Consider the following 21,749-nt stretch of genomic DNA (forward strand, 5'->3'; position numbering starts at 1 on the left):
TTTCTTGCCCTCTCTGCGGCTATCTTGAACCGTTGCAATAGGTAGTTCTGGAGTCTTTTGGAATCCCATGGCTATCCTCGCATCAACTCATGGGTTTTGACAACCCAACCTGTCGCCTATCATTTTGAAAGAACGTTTTTATCGGCTTAGTTTAGAAAGTCATACTTTCATTTAATAAAATCCATTGTCCTTATCGAGTTATTTTAGAGAGAATATAACACCGATAACTTGCTTCAAGACCTACATTAACCTCAAAGTCTGTCTATTGAAATAAGCATAACACTAAGCCCACAAAAACTAATGCTCGCAAAAGCTATACTGGATGCCAGACCAACTTTGCTCCGCATCACGCTGATAACTAGTCCTCTCGTCCATTAACTTCAACCTATGCTCCTTCGCTTCCTCCAAAGACATCGGCAATATCGAATTATCCGCCTCAGCCTCCACCATATTCACCAATTCCTGCGGAAGAGGCTTACCACTCTCTGCTGCAGCTTTCAAACCGGGATGCTCTGGCTCTCCTTCAGATACCAACTTCGCAACAGCGTTGGGAACGTTACTAGCGTTCTCCTCACCCAGGTTCCTAAATGCACTCTCCGTCCACCAACTCTTCTGCTGAGGCGGTACATTCCCCGTATTGATGATCCTCGTCCTCGGATCGATAAGCCAAAGTGCTATAAACCGTCGATGGCCCGGTTTACTCATATCATCCAGCTCCACAGGCGAAACCCTATGATGAAACACATTCGGGAACGCCAACAATCTACCCTGCTTCGTCTCGATCTTTCCATATCGCTGAAGACAATCCCCGCCTCTCAAGTTGGTACCATAAACTTGCTCCATCCAACCAAAAGCATCCTGGCCTATATTCCAGTCCTCTTGATAATAATCAGTCTGCATGCGGAACTGCAAATAACTGGGTTTTACGTTCTCAGAATCGAGGTAGTAAAGGGCTGTGCCGACGATATGCTCGTTCATTTGACCTTCTACATGCCATCCTCCTGCGGGAAATTTCGGCTTGTCGGGTGTGAGTTCGATGGAAGCCATTTTGACGATGACTTGGAGATCCTTGAAGCGCTCGCGCAATGACGTTCCTGGCTTGACACCATAGTCCCAGGCTTTAAACTCGGGGGCTTCTGGTTGAACGGGCTCTCTAATCTTTTCCCAAGCGTCTCGCTTGCGGGTGTCATAAAGGAGATCCCCATCTGCGTCTCTGATGACCTCTTCATACTCAACTTCGCCTGCATCATGAGGCGTAAAGTCATCGATTGACGGGCTCCAGTTTGCCTCGTTCTCATCACTGCGAGCGTTAGTGACCTCTGCCCAGTCTTACTCCAGTGAAAGGTGGTTACTTACTCGGGGTTTTCAGGTCGCGGGAAGCGAGACTTGGTCCGACCACCGGAGACGATGTCCCAGTCTCGACAGAACGCCACACAGTGATCCCAGGCAGGAAGAGCTCTTTCGATGAGTTCCTCAACCATTTCATAGATATCACGATGCTTGGGATGGAGGTTGTTAATGTAGCTCGTTAGCTTGACGCTTCCATCATCCATGAGTTTGACGTTGGATGGAAGCCACTGATAGGCATCGGACCAAAACATTTTATGGGCATCACTACCTTGCACCGAGTAGTTTATATGGTAGCGATCATCGTATTCTGACGGTATGTCGACTGGTTTTTTAGGTATGACTTCTCCTTTACCGCTCCATTTGTCGATTGCATCTTCAACGCCAACTACCTCGTCGCGAAATACGCGAGAGCGACCATAGACAAGGGGATAGAGAGACGGGTGCACGAGGTTTTGTACCATGTCGTTGCTTCGAGGATGCCAATCGGGGTTATCTTTCTGTCCTTCCTTAAGCTTCGCAAAAGCATTTCTAAGACGCTTATGGAGGGTCTCATCGATGAAGGTATCTGATTTGATGACGGTTGCGTTTGCATCCAAAGCTGGTATGAGACCTGTTTTCTCAAAGAATTTGGCCTTGACACGAAGCTCTTTGATACACTGGAAACAATAAGCGTGGAACGGAAGAAATAACTAGGCGTTCTTACGTATTTGAGACAGCCCCGATCTAGGATGTACTTGAGCCTGTCGGGGCCGTATGCAGCGCCGCTGCTGAATCCGGGGTTTCTATGCTGCACAATCTCGTCATATAAAGGATCAACTGGAAGCGCAAGGGCCTCCTGGACCCATTTCTCCGCGATGGCGTCGTCAAAGACCTTTGATCCGATAAGCTTCATTCTTCATTCGATATTACATACACCCATGCATACCTTGATATGCCAGTCAGGCTTATCAGTCAATTGATTCATGACAATCATCATGGCAGCCTCTCGCACAAGCAACATATCGGATTCAGCCCCCCGGGAGTTGTAATGAATTCCAGTTGGATACATTTCGCCTTCGTGGTGGTAGTTATGATATCGAAGGTTCATGCCGAGGCCCGGATAGCGGCCGACTGTTGGAGGGTCACACTTGTCAGAGTACATGGCGGCGCGATGGAGTCGAGTTATTTGGAGTTTTAGGCGTAATTGATTTGGGGGCAACGCGCCGCACTTATTTATACGCGATATTATCGTGCGTTTGGGGGCTGATATCCACATTCTTGCATGATTGTACGCGATAGGAAGCTGTTGGTTTGAGCGGTTCACGAAGAACAGTCGCGAAGTCATGTGTTTAGGTGGAGGCATCTTAGGCAGCCCAAGGCAGCCGTTCTAGGATAACATTATCGATAAGAGATATATTGCAGACACATTGAGATAAGAACATATATCCAGAGCAGAAAGACAGAATATTCTTGGTTACCTTATTCGAGACTCTAGGTTGAGCGCTTTAGGAATGATATAGATGCCGGTGGAAATCTGGTTACGCTTTCATCAATACCAAATCTAATGATCTTGTATCACTTTATACTCAGCCCACTTCAGCGGTATAGTTCTACGTATTTTTATCCAGCTCATTCCACCAACACAGACCGCAACTGGATAGATATAATAGAAATAGATGCTACAGAAGAGCCCGTAACAAACTCAGTGACATGTCTGTCGTCAAATAGTCTTGTTTAACATTTCAAGGTGACCTGCAGTCAAGACTACCCTACAGTATATAAAAACAGCAAAATCTGTGCTAGCGTGGTGAGAATATTAGCGAACTCCCCGTGCACGACCCAAAAAGCTTGTGTAGGTGCCAATGTTGATCACGCTTGTACCAAGCAAATTGTCGCCATTCTGAGTGACTAAAAGTCTCGGCAAATCCGACCATGTCGTATTATTTGAATCATGTGTCGCGTGTTCAATTACCAAGAGAAAACAATAACTTGACTTTACGAACTAGGCTTGCCAGGTACACATTGACTTGACTTGTTTTGTTCTTCCCGGTGGTCGACTCTCCGTCGGTTATGTAACGAGAAATTAGTGATCGTCAGATGTGACCAGGAACAAGGTGTTTCATGGCTTGTTCCAGCGGCATGACAGTGGAGTGGAGGTTGATCGTCTATCTCGTGTGCCGCGTACCGCTCAAGTACCAGCGCCTTTCTCGGATCACGGAACACAAGGGAGGAAGCTATCGAAAGTCTATGAGATGGAGATGCTCGTATTAACGGAAATGACATTAAATATGTTATGACATTCGCGGTTAACAATGCCGAGCCGTCTACCGTAGGCATGTCTCTCCGGAGGCTGGAACCTGGTGTTGACCGAAAAAGGAGAAGAGGGCCCCGCTTGTCCATGCAGCGTTTGCAGATGAACTGCCGCCGTTGGAAAGGCTCTGATTCTTTTTTTATGACAGAAGCACGCTAGAAGGGCGTGCCACACGGGGGCCCGCTCGCCGCTGTCTATACTCAACTCCAACGAGTCAGCCCTGGGAGAAATACGATACGACCAGTTATATTGCCAGGGCCGTAAGAAGGGAGACGTCAAATGATTCGAATTGCCAGGCCTTCATCCATCGGTGAGCAAATGATGAAACTGTAGCTTGCAGCTTGTGAAGGAGGTATGTATGGCAACGGCCGATCCCGCAGCCAAACGGGTAAGATGATGACGGATTATGAAGGGCTGAAGGATCTCATTTTTTCATTTATTCTCTAACCGCGGTAGACAAGATTGATAATCCAATGTAATCCATTTGAGATGATCGCAATCGAAGATCGAAACAGGCTGAGATCCACAATGCCAATGTTCAATCATCAACCCCGCTCAAAGGAACACCCCAAATCAAGGCAATGTTGTAATCCACTGCTGCAGAGTGGTGGCGGTGCATGCAGATTACATCGGTTTCACGGTGTAAATATTCTTCAGCCCAGTAACTCTAAAGGATTTGGACTTCCTGCCACGCAGTAATTACCACAAACAGCCTGTTGACCCCGCCCCGGAAGAGCATTATCACGGCCCCGGCGGCCCTTGACATGCACGCATGGATGCCTGGGCGTTACAAAGTGGCGTCGCAGGGAAACACAACAATACCTCGATTGTCAAGCCCATCAGCAGTGACTGCATGCTGATGTAGCTAGACAGAAAGAGATGCGCTATATTGTGCGATTCAGCCGGTCAATTTGTTCCGCCAACTGCACAACACTGCCGTCCACCGCACCATAAGATAGCTTTGATGGCCAAGCTTTTCTCGGGTACAGTATTAACCACGTTGCGACCCTGGGTTAGGTTCCCTAGAAAATCATTGGTGGGGCTGTACCCTGCTAAAACGAGCCCCTAATGATTTGGCCGCCGAGGAGCTAATGAGCTACTTTTGGGAGCCATGCGTGACCCCTGAACACGCGACCCCTTTCTTATTTGGCCTTGTAGCCTCTCTTTGCGGTGCATTTTTTGATGGTGTCTACCCCACATTCTCCCGTTCATTGGAAAGGAAGGTGCAAATCGCCCAAGTCCAGACCAGATTGTTCCATTGCGACACAGTCCAAAGCCTACACCTCGGCCCTGTCATTAGCTGTACTAACTCTTTAGCTTGGGGGACTTCTTGGCTCTGTTTTATTTCCATCATTTTGTGCATTTTTTCCTGACCTCTTCTCCCTTCCCTTTTTTCCCTTTTTCTCTCCTCTTCCCCCATTACAAATCTCTAATTAACATCGTCGTTTTCGTCGCGCCGCCCTCCCTCCTTTCAACAATCAGCGAAGCGGCCACTGCGTCTGAGTCTCTTTTCAACGACGGACCGCGCAAAAGCCCAGGCAAGATGTGTTTCCTCTTCTCGGTATCCTATGTTTTCGGCGTCTTCTTCGTCTCGATACTTGCCAGCAAACTGCTACATCTGTGGACACATCTCTTCACGGTACCGACTTCGGCTTTTATCCTATACCTACCGACATTCTTCCTCTTCGACTTGTTAGCGATATGCATTGCGAGACTGTTTCTGAGTCAGTCCAAGACACCGTGGGCTTGGATTGGGTGTCTGGTTGGTACTATAGCTACGTACGTTTTTTCTCGGCGATCGATAGTGATGGCCCTCAATGTGAGATGAACACGCAAACTGACATTGCGCGACTTGGCAGACTCATCTCGATCGGCGGCTCGGCGTCGCAGCTTGGATTCTTCGTTAAGACCGGTGGAGAGCTCGATTGGCGCGATGCGACAGCTTATGCTACAAGCAAGGAGGGTCTCAAGGTGCTTTTTAGCGGCAGCGAGGCCGTGATAGCATGCGGAATCGGTCTGCTCATTATCACTATTCCCATCCATGGATTCTTCTACCGCGCATTTGGTGCTTTTATAGGCGCAATTGGCGACAACATCCTCTCAGGTTCGTGTCTGCGATGTCGGCTGTTTTGGTCCGCCCGCTAACTTTTTGCTTCACCCGCTAGTCTACTCCTACTTCCGAAGCTTTCGCGTGCGAATCCCTGGTATCCAGCGCGGTAGGTACTCAGCTCTCAAGAATGCCGACACCGATCTTGAATCGACCGATACATACTCGATGGACGAGGATTTCCGACCCAGCGCCGAAAACCCTCCACGTATGGGCGGAGAGAAGCTTGCCACCATTCGAGGCAAGATTGCTCGATTCTTCGCGCGAATCCCCTTCTTCTCGTGGCTATGGAAAATTGCCCTTGCTCTTTTCCTCATGCTCACGCTGATCCTTCGACCTGCCAAGCCGTACGATTTCTTGTCAATTACGCTTCCCGTTTCGATGCTCGATGTTTTCGCACCCGAGCCCGATTTCTGCCAAGCGCAGCGAAGCCTTATCCAGAACGCTTTCCCGTTCCCCGACTTGATAAACAATTCGACATGGAAACAACCCGAGGGCGATTACTTTAGGGGCTGGGCGCCTTTGGTTAACAAGGATATGAGCCCTCTTGGTGAGGCGTACCGAAACCACTCTGTCGACTGGTTGCCCGAGAAGGGAGAGCTGCCCCGTGGCTTTTTCCGATTCGATCCTAAGCGCTTCAAGAATGGTTACCATGGCTCACTTGGCAAGCCCAGCACTATCATTTCCGAACACAAGTGCCCCCAGGTCTCGCTGCAAGAGAAGGATCCCTACTACAACCCTGTTCAGGACCCATTGAAGATCACCAACCTCGATACCGATATCTTGCCTACACTCAAGGAGGCGCTTGGCAATGGCGACGTCAAGATTAAGCATGTTGTCTTCATCCTTATGGAGAGTCTTCGTCAAGACTTCTGGCCTCTGCAGCAAGGCTCCCATACACACAGCCTGATCATGGATCTCAACAAGAGCGAGAAGGAGAAGGACGCGGCCAACGAGCGATTGTCCTGGATGATGCCTCACATCGAGAAGATCACTGGTCTGAAGCAAGGATTCACCGATAAGAACGGCAAGCCGTACGCGAAGCCAAACTACACATGGCACGACCAAGCGGAGGAGGGTTTCGGTGGCATCAATGTCGCAACCGCCTACACCGCCGCCACAATGTCCACCAAGAGCTACTGCGCCAACCACTGCGGTGCTTACCCCATGCCCGTGGAGAAATTCGCCGAAGCCGACACCGACAGCTACCAGCCTTGCATTCCCCAGATCCTCAGTATGCTGAACAAGGTCAAGACCAACACATCCTCTGACGACGCCGATTTCCGCGATTTGCAGTGGAAGACTGCTCTTTTCGAGGCTGAGATTGAGGAGTACGATCGTCAAGAGAAGTTTGATGCTAAGCTTGGCTTTGAGCACATCATCACCAAGAAACAGCTCGAGAGTCACTGGCGCTTCAACGAGTCGGATGTTCTGGGCAAGAAGATTAACTACTTCGCTTACCCCGAACCCATCCTTATGCCTCATCTTCAAGACTTCATCACCAACACGACCGCCAACAACCAGCGCATGTGGTTGACTCACTTCACCAGTACGACCCACCACGCTTGGGGTCTTCCTGAGGGCACTCCTTACTACGATTACGTTTCTCACACCGGCATGAACAAGGTGCACGATAACTTCAACAAGTACTTGAACACCCTTCGCTACCACGATGGCTGGATGGCTAGCTTGATGAACCTCCTGGACGACCAAGGTATCGCCAACGAGACCCTCGTCGTCTTCGCCGGTGATCACGGTCACTCCTTCAAGGACGACGCTGGCAAGGAGGGCACATACGAGAACCAGTTCATCTCCAACTACCGAGTCGGCCTGACCTTCCGACACCCTCACCTCCCCCGAGTCCAATACGACGCCAACACCACCACCATCTCTATACTCCCTACCATCCTGGACCTCCTCATCAACAGCGGTTCCCTCAACGAGAAGGACACCCACATCGCCTCTGATCTCGTACAAGACTATGAAGGTCAATCCCTCATCCGACCCTACAAGAAAACTGACGGCGACCGACGAGCCTGGACGTTCTCCGTCGTCAACTCTGGCGCTGGCATGCTCGGCGTCACATCTGCCGACGTCCCCTGGCGCCTCGTCATCCCCCTCAACAAGGTTATCGAATACCGAGTCACCGACGCCGTCAACGACCCCATGGAGCTCAAACCTGTAGCTGCGTGGTCACCCGAAGAGCTCGAAACAGCAGTTAGTTCTGCCTTCGGCGACGAAGCTGCGCAGTGGGCCAACGAAGCCATACCGATAGCCCAATGGTGGGTTCTCGAGCGTCAACGTCTCTGGCGCTATCACTCTTTGTCCGCATAGACACGCCATTTTTTATATCTGCATCAACCGGCGTTTTTGGGAAACAAAACTTACTCAAACTGTGTGTACCTTTCAACACACATTGCATCATCAAGCATCACGACAGAAAACCCAGACTTTTATCCCCGGATGGATGAAAACGGGTCTTACTCTCGAATCTTGGAACAGCGAAAATAATAATCTCTTTTTTTCTTTTTCTTTTTTCGATATACTTTTCTCTTTGTAAAAAGGGCGACGATACGATGCGTGATAGAAGGGAACAGGCCGGATAAAATATCCATGTCATCATTTTTCTTTTATCTTTTCTTGGTCTGGCTCGAATTGGCTTCATAACCAGGCTTGAACTTACCTATTCGGAGTTTTTGGTGGAAGGGGAATTGGGGGATGGGGACTGTGTTTACGGTCGTTATGGCATGATCTTTTTGGGCATTGTTTCTTGGATCATTTGTGTATAGCGTCTAGAGGTTTCTTTTTGAACAAATGCATACTTGATTACCTCCTACATATTTGTTCGTGATGTTATGCATGGTGTTTGTGATGGTGATGGTCGCGTGACAGCAGCAGGCCGGTCAAGGGGTCACACTACAGAGTATGGGCCCGTATTTTCGCAAGTTAATCTTTACTGGGGTAGGGATGTGACAGATACTCCATGTAACGCTGTGAAACCCAGCGGTGAGGCGGTCTGCACACAGCGCGCCCCCTGACTTGTGATATTTGATGTTTCGTCGCACTATGTATTGAAGATCCTTTGTAGTCCAATTTTGTGATACGGATTATTGATACGTCGAGGCTTGAGCGGGTTTCACTGTCATGGTTTGGGAAACACGAGCTGAGACTGCACTGACCACTTGAGGCTGCGTACTATTCTTGGCATGGTGTTCTGGATTCGCGGTATTGTGTCGGATTGCTGACAGGAAGGGCTTGGCGTTAGATCTTTTGATTGAGACTTGATTGGCTGAGTTGTTATGGTGTTGTGATGGGTTTCATGGTGGTGATAGTAGATAAGGTTGTGAGATTAGCTTGGTTACACGCTAAGTTATGGTGTTGATGGACAAGGATTATCTATGCATTCAATATTTAAAGTCTGAAATGACATTTCTAGTCACTCGTTCAACCACTGCCTGATTCTAGTTGGTTAAAAGTTCCTCTCTGTGCTTATCAACCCAAGCTTTGAATGTAGTAGGTTGTCTTCCCGTATACTTCCTAAAATTCATCGACGCTTCCCTATACGTCTCAGGCTCGTACAAACCTGCTGGATCACGTCCAAGATCCGCCAGCCTCTCAACAGCAGATTTGATCATAGGTTCTGGAAAACCTCTTGATCTGAGTTTCTCACTGTGCTCATCGCTGTTGATCTCCTTGATGTTGATATCCATACCGAGACCTTCACTAACAATTTTCCATGCTGCTCTTTGAGAGAGCAACTCAGGTCCGCATTGGGTGATAACCAACTCTCCCAAAGGCGGTGTCGCAACGATTCTTGCACCTGCGAGAGCGCCAACGTCTTCGGGTGCGAGATAATCGAATGGTGCATCGGGATGAGCCAACTCAAGCTGTCCAGACTTGACCTCGTCCCAGTCTTCCAGCATCTGGATATTACTTGAGAAATACGCAGGACGTATGACAGTATAAGCAAGACCACTTTCAGCAAGTGCAAGTTCAGCTTTGCCATGGATAATAGCTAGGATTTCCTCTGCCTCAGAAGATGGCTTTGCACCTCCATTCTCCGTAACGCAGAATGAAGAGAGTAGCACAACATGCTTGATGCCAGCCCTCTTCATAGCTTTATACGTTTCTAAAAGACCATCCTCCGCTTCGAAGAGTATGTATGAAAACGCAACGGTTGATCCTGATTCAGAAACGGCGCGCCCCACGGACTCGGGATCTGAGAGATCGGCCTGGACGCGAGTGAAGCCCAGCCTTCTCTCAAGTTCGGGAGTGAAACCAGGAATGGGCTTTTTGATATTGCGCATGGCGAGTGTGACTTGTGCATCGCGGGATTGGGCTTCTAGGGCTGCAGCTCGCCCAACTGCGCCTGTTGCGCCGAAGATGATGGCTTTGACTGAAGACATGGTGATGTGTATCTGGTTGTTCAAGCATATAAGATAAGTAGGTGATACAGGGAGATAACACAGGTGTATGCAAGCTTATTATATACTCGAACCTCTACCTTTTGACTTTAACATCTCTCGCAATCGGGCTGTTCATTATAACTATCGGTATTCTACATTGTCCGATATGGAGGCTAGTCCACCCGCCGGGATTTGCCAGAGCGTTTGGGTCGCCACAGACGTCAACCAATCGATGACACACGACGAACATGCCATATTCTTTGGGTGAACAAGTTGACATCGGACAACGAAAACTGTCCGAGAGGATGCGTTGTTTGCTTGGCTTTTGTGGAGTCGTCTACGTAATCGACTTGTGATTTCTCCTCATCGGAGTTTTGGCAGATGTGACTGTTGGGAGGTGGTTTGTTGGAAATACTCTATTTTCTGATAATAAGATAGGGTTTCGGAGGAGTTGTTTGCTCTTAGCATCATGTTTTGTTATCATCAAGAGGTGAGTTTGACGGAGTAAAGATTCGGGATAAGGTCGCAATGCTGTGCTTATCAGCCAATCAGCTGTTATTCGGGTATTGATCTATGATAGTTGGAAATATATTCTAGCAGTGTATGAATCTCTTCACTTTCTTCGAAAGGTGGCAGTTCCTGTGCCCTGTCTTGGATTGATGCTGGTTTGGAGTCTCATGAGTCTGCCATATCTCTTCATCTTCAGCGATGAAACGAATGTGAGCGCAACTCTCATCGAGAATATTGCATATCGGAATTGTGATGCATGATTGCATTATGACGGTATCGTAGCAATATATTTTTGTTTGAAACACTGTCTTGACTAGCTGTGAGCACATCAACCAATTCGCAGATCAATAGTATCAGTACTCAGCCATGTTCCATCTCCATGCGAGATAAGATAACAGTTCTTTTGCTGCTTGAAACATGAACCAGCAGAAGCAAAGCTGCGTCATAAAAGCCTTGGCAAAGGCTTATTTCCAGCGGCTCAACCAGCTACCAATTTGTCTCTGACGGCCATTGATCTTCACTCCTCGTACAGTATCCGTAGAGATCAGCATTATTCTCTTGCTACAACTCACGCTTCACCTTGATACCAACAAAGCTTCGGCCCCTTCGGTTTTAACCAGATTTTAATTACGATTTACCTCGTCAATGCTCAACCTTAGCTTTTGCTGGGCCCTCCGTGCGGGGCCCTGTCATCTCCCGCGAGAGTTTGACCAGGGGGTATCACTATCACACAGCCTTTTTCCCTGCCCAGCTAGAAGCACTACAGAAGCTTATTAGAACATCTAAAAAAAACAAGATATTCTATAAAATCACAGGCTAAATGAGTCTACGAATGGAATAAATGGCGCAGAGGCGGTGCTGTATGCAATGCAGACAGATCTCCTCGTGACGCTAACACCCCTCGCTACCTTATCCACTGGGGGTCCCCCAATGTTATCAATTAAAAACAAGGGAGGATTTGGGATTATCGTTCTAAGTACCCGGCCTAAGAAATCAGGGGTAAATTGACAACACTGCTTAGCGGCGCCTTAGCGATTTTCCCGATCAAATATCGCGAGGCCTCCTTTTAAATTATGAGCCCCCCTTTCTCACTCACAATTCCAGCTTCTTCCATCTTTTTACACACATTTCTCAACCTCAATGAGTCCCTCCCTCGCTACGGAGACCACCAGATACAATGACTGCTCACCGTCAAGTGCGAGCGAAGATGAAGATGACTCGCCTGACCCGCTGAATCACCATGGAATCGATTTCAGTATACGAGGTGCGCGCATAGCCCCTTTTTTTAAACGAGATTTTTCTTTATCGGAAATGACGGAGAACTGATTGTGAAAAAGATACCATGAAGCGAGCGCTTCGTGCATCATCGCGTTTAGGAGATGGAGTTCGATACCAACAGCTTGGAATTTCGAATTCAAATGATTTAGAGACTCAGTCACCGCCTCTTGATCGCACCCAGTTCGACTTTAGCAGCCACCATGAAGGAGTTTCATTTTTCGGTCAAATTCGATCAACGGTCGTTGCATCGAAACTCAACTGGTTGCTAGTTTTTGTACCGATTGGTCTGGCGGCGCATTCCTTTGAGATTAATCCTCTTGCTATTTTCATGACGAATGCGATTGCTATCGTGCCGCTTTCTGTCATGTTGACGGAGGCGACGGAGCGTATTGCTGCTGATGCGGGAGATACCATCGGTGCGCTTTTGAACATTACGCTTGGAAACCTTGTTGAGTTGATCATCTTGTGAGTTTTTCTGTGAGATTATGACAGAGTTTTTGCTAATGTGATGCAGGGTGTGAGTTGAGATGAGATTGAGTCTCAGTCAGAACTAACTTTGTTAGGGTTGCGCTGGTGAATAATCATATTCGCATCGTTCAAGCATCCATTCTAGGTAGTGTTCTTGTGAACCTGCTTCTCATCTTGGGCTCCGCGCTTTTTGCGAGTAGCATGTCCAACATCGACCCTCACAGCAGCATGGAAGAGTCAGAGCTCCTGGCCGCTCTCCTCTTCGTCTCAGTTTTTGTCATCCTCATGCCCGTAAGTTTACTCATTCTCTCACTCATACAAACCACTGACTTGATAAGACGGCATTTGACTATACTTTCCATATGAAAGGAAAGAAGAGCGAAGCTGCGTTGAGCATGAGCCGCGCATCGTCTCTTGTAGTCCTCGTCATCTACATCGTCTATTTCGCGTATGAGATGAGGCCCAAGCATGTCGAAGCACCAGCAATTCCATTACAATCACTGCATACAGAGCATCATCAACATCGACGAAATCAAAACTCCACGTCTCACAGTGCAAGACTCATTAGGTTTGCAGACCAGGAAGTGCCAACGCGTGCGAGGAGCACGACTCTTGATACACTTAGCGTAGCTGAAGCTGAGGAAGAACGTGGGAAGAGGGAGACGTCTCGGGCTAGTTTGTCGCATCGGTCGAGAGGGAACTCACGATCGCACTCACGTTCTGGTTCAAGGACTGAGTTTCATGGATCGGAGATTCGAGATCTTTCGGTTGGGAGTGTTCAGTCAAGAACTATTCTCGAGCGACCTGATGTATCGGGTCATCCATCGCATCCTTCCAGTACTAGTGGTACTGTAGCTGCTGTTACAGTTCTGTTTGTCTCATCGGCACTCATGTCGATGAACGCCGAGTTTCTCGTCAAGACGATTGATGATGTCACCCATGAAGGCGGTCTATCAGAAGCTTTAATCGGCCTTATTATTCTTCCTGTGGTCGGAAACATCGCCGAGTACGTGACCGTCGTCACTGTCGCTATGAGGAATAAGCTCGAGCTTGCCATTTCCGTTGCCGTCGGATCAGCTATTCAGATCGCGCTTTGTGTCGCACCATTGACGGTGTTGATAGCCTGGATGCTAGGTCGGGATCTCGAGATGGCGTTCAATGTCTTCGAAACTACGACATTAGTTGGATCGGGTCTGTTGATCAACCTACTGATCCTTAGTCGTGCGGGTACTGCCATCAGAGCTATTGGCTTGAAAGGAGCTCTGATGTTTGCCTGCTATGTCATCATCGCGTAAGCTATCTTTAATCCCTGGGAGGGAACCTGCTAACAGATTGTAGTCTTGGTGCGTACTATGAGCCTCATGGGAAGACAAAATGAAAGGGAGCGGGGAGAAAGCAAAATGTGATTATGATAATATCAAGACTTAGATTCATCCGGAATATAATTTCACTTCAATCCTTTGATTACATCTCCTCATGAAAATGACATGCGACTAACTCAAGGATTAAGACGAGTTTTCATCCCTGGTCTTTTGCAGATAACACGTCTGTCTACCTTACAAGATAAGACACCATACCGATGGTGTAAAGGAATCTCATGCCTTTGCCAGACCATTGCACTGTCGAGACCTCAACCCTCGCCATGGAGGCCTAGGTAGCTCCATAATCCTTCTTATCATGCCGATACTGAAACCCATTCCTTGCGCCATGTAGGTCGAAGTTTGAATATCAATCAGAAACCTTTCCAGAGATTGGTTATACTTCTCCTTTGAGAAGACCATGCTACCATCATTATACAAGTGAAATGCAGTCACAACTGTGACGCCCTTGCAGATTTGCCCAGACACGAATGTTGGGATCTCTTTCCGAGATATGTGGTCGACCACTGGGATGAAGAGTTAGCAATTCTACAGCCCGGTAACTGATTTTCTTCTTACTTGATAAGTACTCTATCCGCCTTATATAGCTCAGGGTTTCTGAAGAGGAGATAGTAGATTCGAGAGTTACAAGAGCGTATAGGCTTGCGGCCTCGCCAGATGATGTGCAGAAAAGCACGATCAGTGGAGAAGGGATGAAGAAGCATTTTGAAAAGACAGGAGAATTGCACTGACAAGCTTGCCTTTGAGGTGTTTTTATGCTTCAATAAGTTAGTTGGGACAATGGAGAATATGCTTGTACATTGTTCTTTGACTAACCAATCAGAAAGCTGTTAGAAGACAAAGAAAGGAATCAGAAACACTCCAGCCAAGTTTAACAAGTCCAACAAAGCTTTGGCAGTTCAGCCACCTAGAGTCGGGATTACCTCTTCCATTGTAAGAATTTCATGTCATTTTAGCCAAAGCTTTGGTATTCTAGTCCTAAGCCCTATGGCAACCTTTGTAAGTAACTTACTGGTTATATGCAACTTACATAATGATCAAGATGTGTTAGCCTCTTTCACCTGTGCTGTCTTGTATTGGCTGTGACTTATGAGGCGTTAAACAACAATCAACTTGAGCTGTGAACAAACCCCGCCCCACTTTTGCTTATTGACGCCACTTTCGCTCACTCTCGCGCTCGCTCTCGTCATCAGCAAACCAACACAAGACAACGCTTCACATGTCATGTCGCATGATATGGCGCTCCCTAAGAGTATTGCCAAGTTTTCTTAGGTCTCTCACCCTACGCGAGTCCCGAGGTTATGATCAGGCCCAGCCCTTCATGGCACTGTACCACCAACCATGGGCGCCGTCTGCCATACCTGCAGCACGCCTTGAGCTTACATGCCCTATCGAAGAAGAAAAGACACCAAATTACAGCCCAGAGCGCTTCTACCCCATTCGGTTGGGGCAACTTCTGAATGGAAGATATCAGGTAGCGACTAAGCTGGGCTACGGCGCCAATTCGACCGTCTGGCTTGCTCGAGATCTGAACCGGTACGAAGTTCACATCAGTGATTCATGGAAAAGAAGAGAAGAGCCACTGACCGAAGTATTCAAGGTGGCGCTGGTCCGCAGAGAAGTACGTCGCTATCAAAGTCAACGCAACCAAGAGTTTACACAGACGAGCCTTAGCAGAAAATGAAATCGATATCCTCCGGCGCGTAACTCGAACAAACCCAAAGCACCATGGATGGCACTTCATTCGAAAACTTACCGACACTTTTACTCTGGAGAGCCCATATGGTCGCCATCCTTGCCTCGTCTCGGACGCTTTGCGTGAGCCTCTTCGGCTATATTGCTCCAGATATATTGGGGGTGTCATCCCTCCAGACATCTTGAAGGTTCTCCTCCAGATGATACTTCTGGCGCTTGACTATCTGCATACAGAGTGCCACATCATCCATGCTGGTAAGTGAACTAACTCGCACTCATGTCTACGATACTCATCAAGCTTACTGCAGATCTCAAGCCCGACAACATCATGATAAGAATCGAAGACGCCAAGATGTTTGAAAAGGACGCAATTGAAGAGTACAACAACCCCTTGCCGGAGAAGCAACTAGACGACCGAACCATTTACTTATCGCGAAACAACTATGGACCGCTTGCTCGACCAACGGGGATCATACAGCTCGTGGGCTTTGATCTCGCGGTTCATTCCAAGCCAGCGGAGTTGCACTATGGTGCGATTCAAGGAGAGATGTACCGAGCACCAGAAGTCATCCTCAACTCTGGGTACAGCTACTCTACGGATATTTGGAGTGTTGGAGTGATGGTAAGGATTTCGCTCCCATGTCATGCGAAAGAATCAGTAACTGATCATGCGACTGATAGCTTTGGGACTTGCTTGAAAAGAAAAGTCTCTTCGACCCTGTGACTCCAGGGGACGTAAAGGAATACGACGACTTGTCCCATTTAGGACAGATCACCGCCCTACTAGGCCCTGTACCACAAGATCTTCTGACTAAAGGGAGAAGATGGTCTTTGTTTTACCAGGAGAACGGTATGTATTTGTCCCTGATGGCTTGTCAGAGCAATGATTACTGATGCATGACCAGGAGAGTTGAAGGACCCGAGCCGTATACCCAGCAATTTCAACCTCGCCAACACGCTAACATGCATGGCTGGCGAAGAGAGGCAACGATTCATCCAGTTTGTCAAGAGAATGATGACCTGGCGCCCTGAAGAACGCAGCACAGCCAAAGAGCTTCTCAATGGTCCATGGCTCTACAACGACTTTCCTCAAGACTAGACAACACAGTTGCAACAATGGAATCACAGAGGCATTCGATGTGTACATCATTCCGTTCGTTTATCATTGGAAGAGTGTCTACCGCTAACATATAGCTGCTCTCTGTCCTTTATGTACTTTACTCTCATCATCCTCATACCGCCTTCTGCTCGACGGCACAACAGCTGATGGATGCACTCCCCCCATGGAAGTGGGTATTCCCATGTATGCTGGAATATCCTCGCTGAGTTCCGGAAAGTGCTGGAAGAAGTCCGTCGACATGGTCCAGGCGTTGATGTCGCGGATGCGCTGCTCGAAAAGTGGCGATATGTGGTATTTTCCCGTGTGCGCGTTGTGGTAAAAAGTGTCCTGGAAACTGTCCGTCCAGAGGATTTTTAAATTGCTTTGGAGAAGCTCCCAGAAGGAGTTGTTGCAGTATTGGTGCTGTGAGAAAATGAGGCGTTCGCGGAGACCGGGCCTGGAGGAGGGGTAAGTTTCTGTGGTGGTGGTGGATTGAATTGGATTGAACTTACCAGACGAAAAAGTCAATGCCGTACGAGTGTGGTAGTGCTTGCGACGGTCTGTTAATCTGTTAGTTCTAGTTCATTCGCGTGGAAATTTGGCTGGTCGCACCTATTCCAGTACCATCGCGGTAAAGTCGCGCGCCTCTCCATGGTAGGATCACCATGATACGTGATCAAAAGATGACATATCCTCATCGCAGCCAAACGCTCTGTGTTCGCACAATTTGTGAAACAGAGCTCATCAACCCTGCGCAACTTACGCCACGTCGGCGTCATTTTCCCCGCCCGTTCAATGCTATCCCAGCCCTCAATCATCGCGCGCACCGGTATATCCTCCGCGTTATACTCCTCGATCGCCATCTCTTCAGCGGATAGCTTTGTCGGCTTGACGAGCACTTCGTTTATCGTGCGCCAGATGTTGGGCTTCACGTCGTGGTAGCCTGACGGGCAGTTGGTCGGGCTGGAGCAGTGGCAGAGCACGGGGGCTTTGGGGATGATGACGTCGACCTCTTCGGGTGTTGGGGGCAGGCTTGGGAGGAGAGGCTGGATGGGGATGAAGCCGTTGCCGGCGGGCGGGAGGATCGAGCTGTCGAAGGCCATTGTGGTAGGGTAGTGCTCGGTCGTCACGGCGTAGTTCCAGCCGTCGTAGGTGAAGGGGTCGTGCGGGGGAGGGTGGTTTATGGGGAGTTCTAGTATTGTAGAGTTGCTTGTCTCTGATGCTGCTCTCTGGGTCATGATTGGGACTATTCGTTCGTTTGGTGTTGATTGTGATTGCGATTGCGCTGGTCCAGCATAAGCCGGCGACTCGGATTTTGTCTCTGATCGTGGCTCGCTCATGGTAGTGGCGTTTGTGGTATCGCCAATGTGCCGACGGATCGTCGAGCCTAAAGAATCGAGAACCTGTAATAAATTGTCCCTCTCCTTGGTGACCTTGCCTAATTGGTCCATCAAGGTAGCTATTTGCGCGTTAGAGTCGTCCTGTCGAAGGTTGTCGACCATGCTCTCCAATTGAGCGATGCGACTCTTTGTTCTCTCTCGCGCCAGGCGCTGGGCCTTGCGATCGAGCTCCCGCTTCTTGAGCCGGCGGGCTTCGGCTGTTGAGGTCTGGGTTTCATTGTACATGATGATCGCCTTCAGGGATGGGAAGAGACAAAGGATGGAAAAGAGGCGACCGGACCAACAGGTAGACTTATATCTGTTGGAGGGGGAGCTAGTCTACCTTACATCCCAGAAGAGGGAGGATGAGATGGAGAGAGAGGGAGGGGTTCGTGAATGTGAATCTGGGGAAGCGGATCAAGGGCTTTTGATCGATTCACGCTACCCTCCAAGTCATTTAGTTTAGGTACCGATGAACGGTATGGTATGGTATAGCACCTTACCCAGCAGCCAGGCCAGGAGCCCCCGGGCACTCTGTTTGGGCATGCCAGGGAAACAAACTTCAGCGCTAAAAATGCCACAATGGAGCTGAAAGGGATAACACCGAAATTTTGGTAGATGATGTAATCAAGCAATAAGCAGGAACTAAACCCTCAACGGCTAATCCCGATTTGCTCGGCACTGGGATTAGGGTGCTCATTCGTGGCGTTGCCCAGTGGCTCTCCGTTCAGCTCTAGTCTGCGGCCACATGTCTCTCTCGGGTTTCCGGTTCCTAAGAACCAAGGCAAGGCCCGTAGGATCTCCACGGGGCGCAACGTTTCGCTTGGACGAATGACTCGCAAACCAGTCCCGATTCACGTCTCAAAGTAACCTCACCTGCTATCGAGATAAGATCCTAGCTGTAACTCAGCACGCTTGGATCTTGGAAGGGGAAGGGGTAAATGTGTTAATCATGCATGCAAGATTAGCGATTCAGGTTTTTGGATGTTTGGATGTTATAGGAATACGACGGTTATTGATCCCATTGACTGATACTTGGCAGGGATCTCAGCTTTGCAGGAGTCTAAGTCTAGAGCCAGATATCATTCCCTTCCATATTGGGATGATCAATTCTGATTAAACGTTAGATCAATGAATGGGATGAGACGGGATGTCACAAGGCGTGGCGTGGAATGTCAGTTTGGCGTTCGTTGCGCGTACAGCACAAAACGGGTGCCCCCAAGCCAGCTAAGTGAGGTACATGATCACTGATGGATGGAATTCTAGACAAATACCATACTAAAGTTATAATGGTATTCTCCTGGTCTCATTAAAACGTCATTCCTACGTCAACTCGGAAATGTCTCAAATGATCATTGACAATGTCTCTCAAAGTAATTTAATCATCATCGAAAAAATGGCTGAACCATACTTACCCCAAATACCTGGTCTGCCGCACTGGAAGTGAACCCCAAAACCACAAAAGCAAGCCACTTGCTCTAAGATCGTTCCCTTACACGAACTAGCGCGTCGATGCCGTGGACGGTCTAGGCCCTTAGAGTCGGAGCAAGAGCCGCAGCGGATCCCTCTGTAACTGGACCAGAGCCCACTCAATTGACTAACCATCCGTGGGTGGCTATCAAATACCCGGCGGCGCATTAGCTACTAACTCATCAGGCCCCAACGGAACTTCCGAGTAAACTTTTTTCACAGCACACCACCAGAGATGAAACAGGAATTAGATAGGGCTGATCATGGAATTGTTCGGGAAATGAATGTGAGGAATTAACATTTCTCTCCAGGGATCGTTGAGTAGGTATTTCCGTGACAGCTGAACTCCAAGACACTTTCCCGTGGTGATCGACACTGCTAGTATTCTGAAAGCTGAACCTAACGCCAAGGACCCATGTCGGATGCAATAACTCGATTGGGAGCCAACTAGGTTTGCGAAGCCCACCCCGACCTGCTACGGAACAAGGACCAACTCCCGTTCATTCAATAGATGTCTATCGAGATGTCACCAAATTCCACTTCCTCCTAGGGAGATCGTCGCCCTCAACTTCTGTAGCAGTCCAGCGCCCCCTTTTTACTCTTCCTTCAGACCGACTTTGCCGGCTTTACGCAGCCCGACTCCTCCAATGAGAGCGCAGAGAACCATGAATGAGAACATGGTCCAGAAACTCGCCTTGTAGCCCTGAAGAAGAGCATCAGCTGGCTTCGATCCTGCATGTTGCTTGCTGACAAGGGTAGAGACAACCTGCATCACGGCTAAACCCATGGCATTTCCGAACTGCGACGCTGCGTTGAACACTGACCCGGCCACCGCCTGTTTATCCTCGGGGAACGTTTCAGTGACGACTATCAGACCCACTGTGAAGAGAACATCTATAGAGAACGGCATGAGAACCTGTGCGAAGAATGCAGCTGTCCAGTACGTCCACGCAGGGTCGATGAGTGCCATGAGCAGAGGCGAGATTGCTGTGAGGACAGATGTGATAACAACGAGCCATATAGCAGGGATCTTGTGGACAACAAGACCTGTTGTGAAGTTGAGGGTTACGCCCACTACGACGCTAGGTAAGATGCGAATAGCTGCATTGAGAGCTGACAGGTGCTGGACCTCTTGGAAGCTAGGGGCAAAGATTTAACAACGTGGGGTACATCATGAACTGTCGTTCGGGTTCAAGACTTACAATAGACTCGCGAATAGCTCTAGAGAGTTTATGACAGCGTTGGATAAGGCTATGGTCACGCAGATCGTGGTGAAAGAGTGGTTCCGCCAGAACGAATTCGGTATCAAGGCCGGTAGACCCCTTTTCACCTGAAGATGCATCCAGCCGACAAAGAGCGGCAGTGCAACGAGACTCAGGCTTAAAAGAACAATGCTGCTCGCCTCTTTGATCCGGTAAACATCTGTACTGATGACGCTACAAGGTCGTCAGTTATAGCACAACGTTGAAATAAGACACGGGTGACGGTGGCTTACGCTAGGAAGTATGACAGCAGTGCCATAAAAGCTGAAGCAAGAAGAGTGCCGAGCCAATCAATTTTTGTCGCAACGCTCTGCATCACATCCCGCAACGTTCCAAGCGGCTCAGACTTTGGCAAAGACCAGAAGCCCACCGCGGACAAGACAAGATTGATGCCACCGTAGAGAAACCAGCCTGATCTCCAACCAATAGTCTCAACGAGCACTCCACCGAGCACGAGCCCAAACGAGAAGCCAAGCGGTTGGCTCAACCCCAGACACGCAAACGCCAGATTCCTCCCCCGTCCCCGCGCCAGCGTCCTCGTGACAAGGGCAACAGAGCTCGAGAGATGCAGAGCAAGCGCAACGCCCTGCAGGGCCCTTAGCGCAACTAGCTCCTCACCAGCGCGGACGAATCCGCAGGCCAGCATGAGCGCGCCGCTGAGGATGCATCCCGCAAGATCGACAGATCGGGCGCCTAGCACGTCTGCGAGGGCACCCGCGAGGAGTAGGGTTGAGGCTGTCGCGAGGCCCTGCACGGAGGAGGGCCAGAAGGCGAGGGATGGGGGTAGGGAGAGGTCGGAGGACATTTGGGGGAGACCCACGACTACGAGGCCATTTGTAGCGCTGGCTGCAAAGTTGACGCCAGACAGTTGGAATGTCACTGCTATTTTCTGTAGACGAGACGCAGAAGCTGCTGGGGTGCTGTTGGTGTTGAGTGGAGATTCCACGTAAGTTTGTGCCTCGGCAGTTGAGGGCAGCATATCCTCGAGGAGTGTTTCTGTCTGAGTAGCCATTTTGTCTCTCTTCGGCAGTTAAAAATATGTGATGCTCTAAATTC

At 49.0% G+C, this 21,749-nt stretch overlaps 7 protein-coding genes across 7 annotated transcripts; 3 read left to right on the forward strand and 4 right to left on the reverse strand.

The window, feature by feature from the left end:
* Window positions 1-180: 180 nt before the first annotated feature.
* Window positions 181-2,655, reverse strand: BKA55DRAFT_577383 (uncharacterized protein). The gene is made up of 4 exons (XM_046193611.1): window positions 2,276-2,655; window positions 2,054-2,221; window positions 1,357-2,006; window positions 181-1,300 (listed from the first exon to the last, which is right to left on the reverse strand). Exons 1-4 carry the CDS (start codon window positions 2,603-2,605, stop codon window positions 298-300), a joined length of 2,151 nt encoding a protein of 716 aa, XP_046046150.1. The 5' UTR covers window positions 2,606-2,655; the 3' UTR covers window positions 181-297.
* Window positions 2,656-5,098: 2,443 nt separating this feature from the next.
* Window positions 5,099-8,130, forward strand: BKA55DRAFT_119199 (alkaline-phosphatase-like protein). The gene is made up of 3 exons (XM_046184771.1): window positions 5,099-5,419; window positions 5,500-5,744; window positions 5,806-8,130. Exons 1-3 carry the CDS (start codon window positions 5,184-5,186, stop codon window positions 8,079-8,081), a joined length of 2,757 nt encoding a protein of 918 aa, XP_046046151.1. The 5' UTR covers window positions 5,099-5,183; the 3' UTR covers window positions 8,082-8,130.
* Window positions 8,131-9,541: 1,411 nt separating this feature from the next.
* BKA55DRAFT_462745 (uncharacterized protein) lies at window positions 9,542-10,153 on the reverse strand (the record flags this gene model as incomplete). The annotated part of the gene is made up of 1 exon (XM_046186099.1): window positions 9,542-10,153. A coding segment is annotated over one exon (612 nt), but the record flags the coding sequence as incomplete, so codon positions are not given.
* Window positions 10,154-11,745: 1,592 nt separating this feature from the next.
* Window positions 11,746-13,873, forward strand: BKA55DRAFT_577387 (uncharacterized protein). Its single transcript, XM_046193612.1, has 5 exons — window positions 11,746-11,927; window positions 12,001-12,406; window positions 12,505-12,700; window positions 12,748-13,700; window positions 13,748-13,873. The coding sequence occupies exons 1-5, from the start codon at window positions 11,804-11,806 to the stop codon at window positions 13,785-13,787; spliced, it is 1,719 nt and encodes a 572-aa protein (XP_046046153.1). The 5' UTR covers window positions 11,746-11,803; the 3' UTR covers window positions 13,788-13,873.
* A 1,236-nt stretch (window positions 13,874-15,109) lies between these two features.
* BKA55DRAFT_596926 (kinase-like domain-containing protein) lies at window positions 15,110-16,582 on the forward strand (the record flags this gene model as incomplete). Its single annotated transcript, XM_046196009.1, has 5 exons — window positions 15,110-15,324; window positions 15,389-15,738; window positions 15,792-16,105; window positions 16,165-16,333; window positions 16,389-16,582. The coding sequence occupies 5 exons, from the start codon at window positions 15,110-15,112 to the stop codon at window positions 16,580-16,582; spliced, it is 1,242 nt and encodes a 413-aa protein (XP_046046154.1).
* Window positions 16,573-18,582, reverse strand: BKA55DRAFT_119225 (uncharacterized protein). The gene is made up of 3 exons (XM_046184773.1): window positions 17,195-18,582; window positions 17,095-17,142; window positions 16,573-17,039 (listed from the first exon to the last, which is right to left on the reverse strand). The coding sequence occupies exons 1-3, from the start codon at window positions 18,205-18,207 to the stop codon at window positions 16,667-16,669; spliced, it is 1,434 nt and encodes a 477-aa protein (XP_046046155.1). The 5' UTR covers window positions 18,208-18,582; the 3' UTR covers window positions 16,573-16,666.
* Window positions 18,583-20,026: 1,444 nt separating this feature from the next.
* BKA55DRAFT_542949 (major facilitator superfamily domain-containing protein) lies at window positions 20,027-21,705 on the reverse strand (the record flags this gene model as incomplete). The annotated part of the gene is made up of 3 exons (XM_046190531.1): window positions 20,027-20,570; window positions 20,634-20,867; window positions 20,927-21,705. The coding sequence occupies 3 exons, from the start codon at window positions 21,703-21,705 to the stop codon at window positions 20,027-20,029; spliced, it is 1,557 nt and encodes a 518-aa protein (XP_046046156.1).
* Between the last annotated feature and the right edge of the window lie 44 nt (window positions 21,706-21,749).

This window comes from Fusarium redolens, assembly GCF_020744475.1.
Source record: "Fusarium redolens strain MPI-CAGE-AT-0023 chromosome Unknown BKA55scaffold_14, whole genome shotgun sequence".
Classification (NCBI taxonomy): domain Eukaryota; kingdom Fungi; phylum Ascomycota; class Sordariomycetes; order Hypocreales; family Nectriaceae; genus Fusarium; species Fusarium redolens.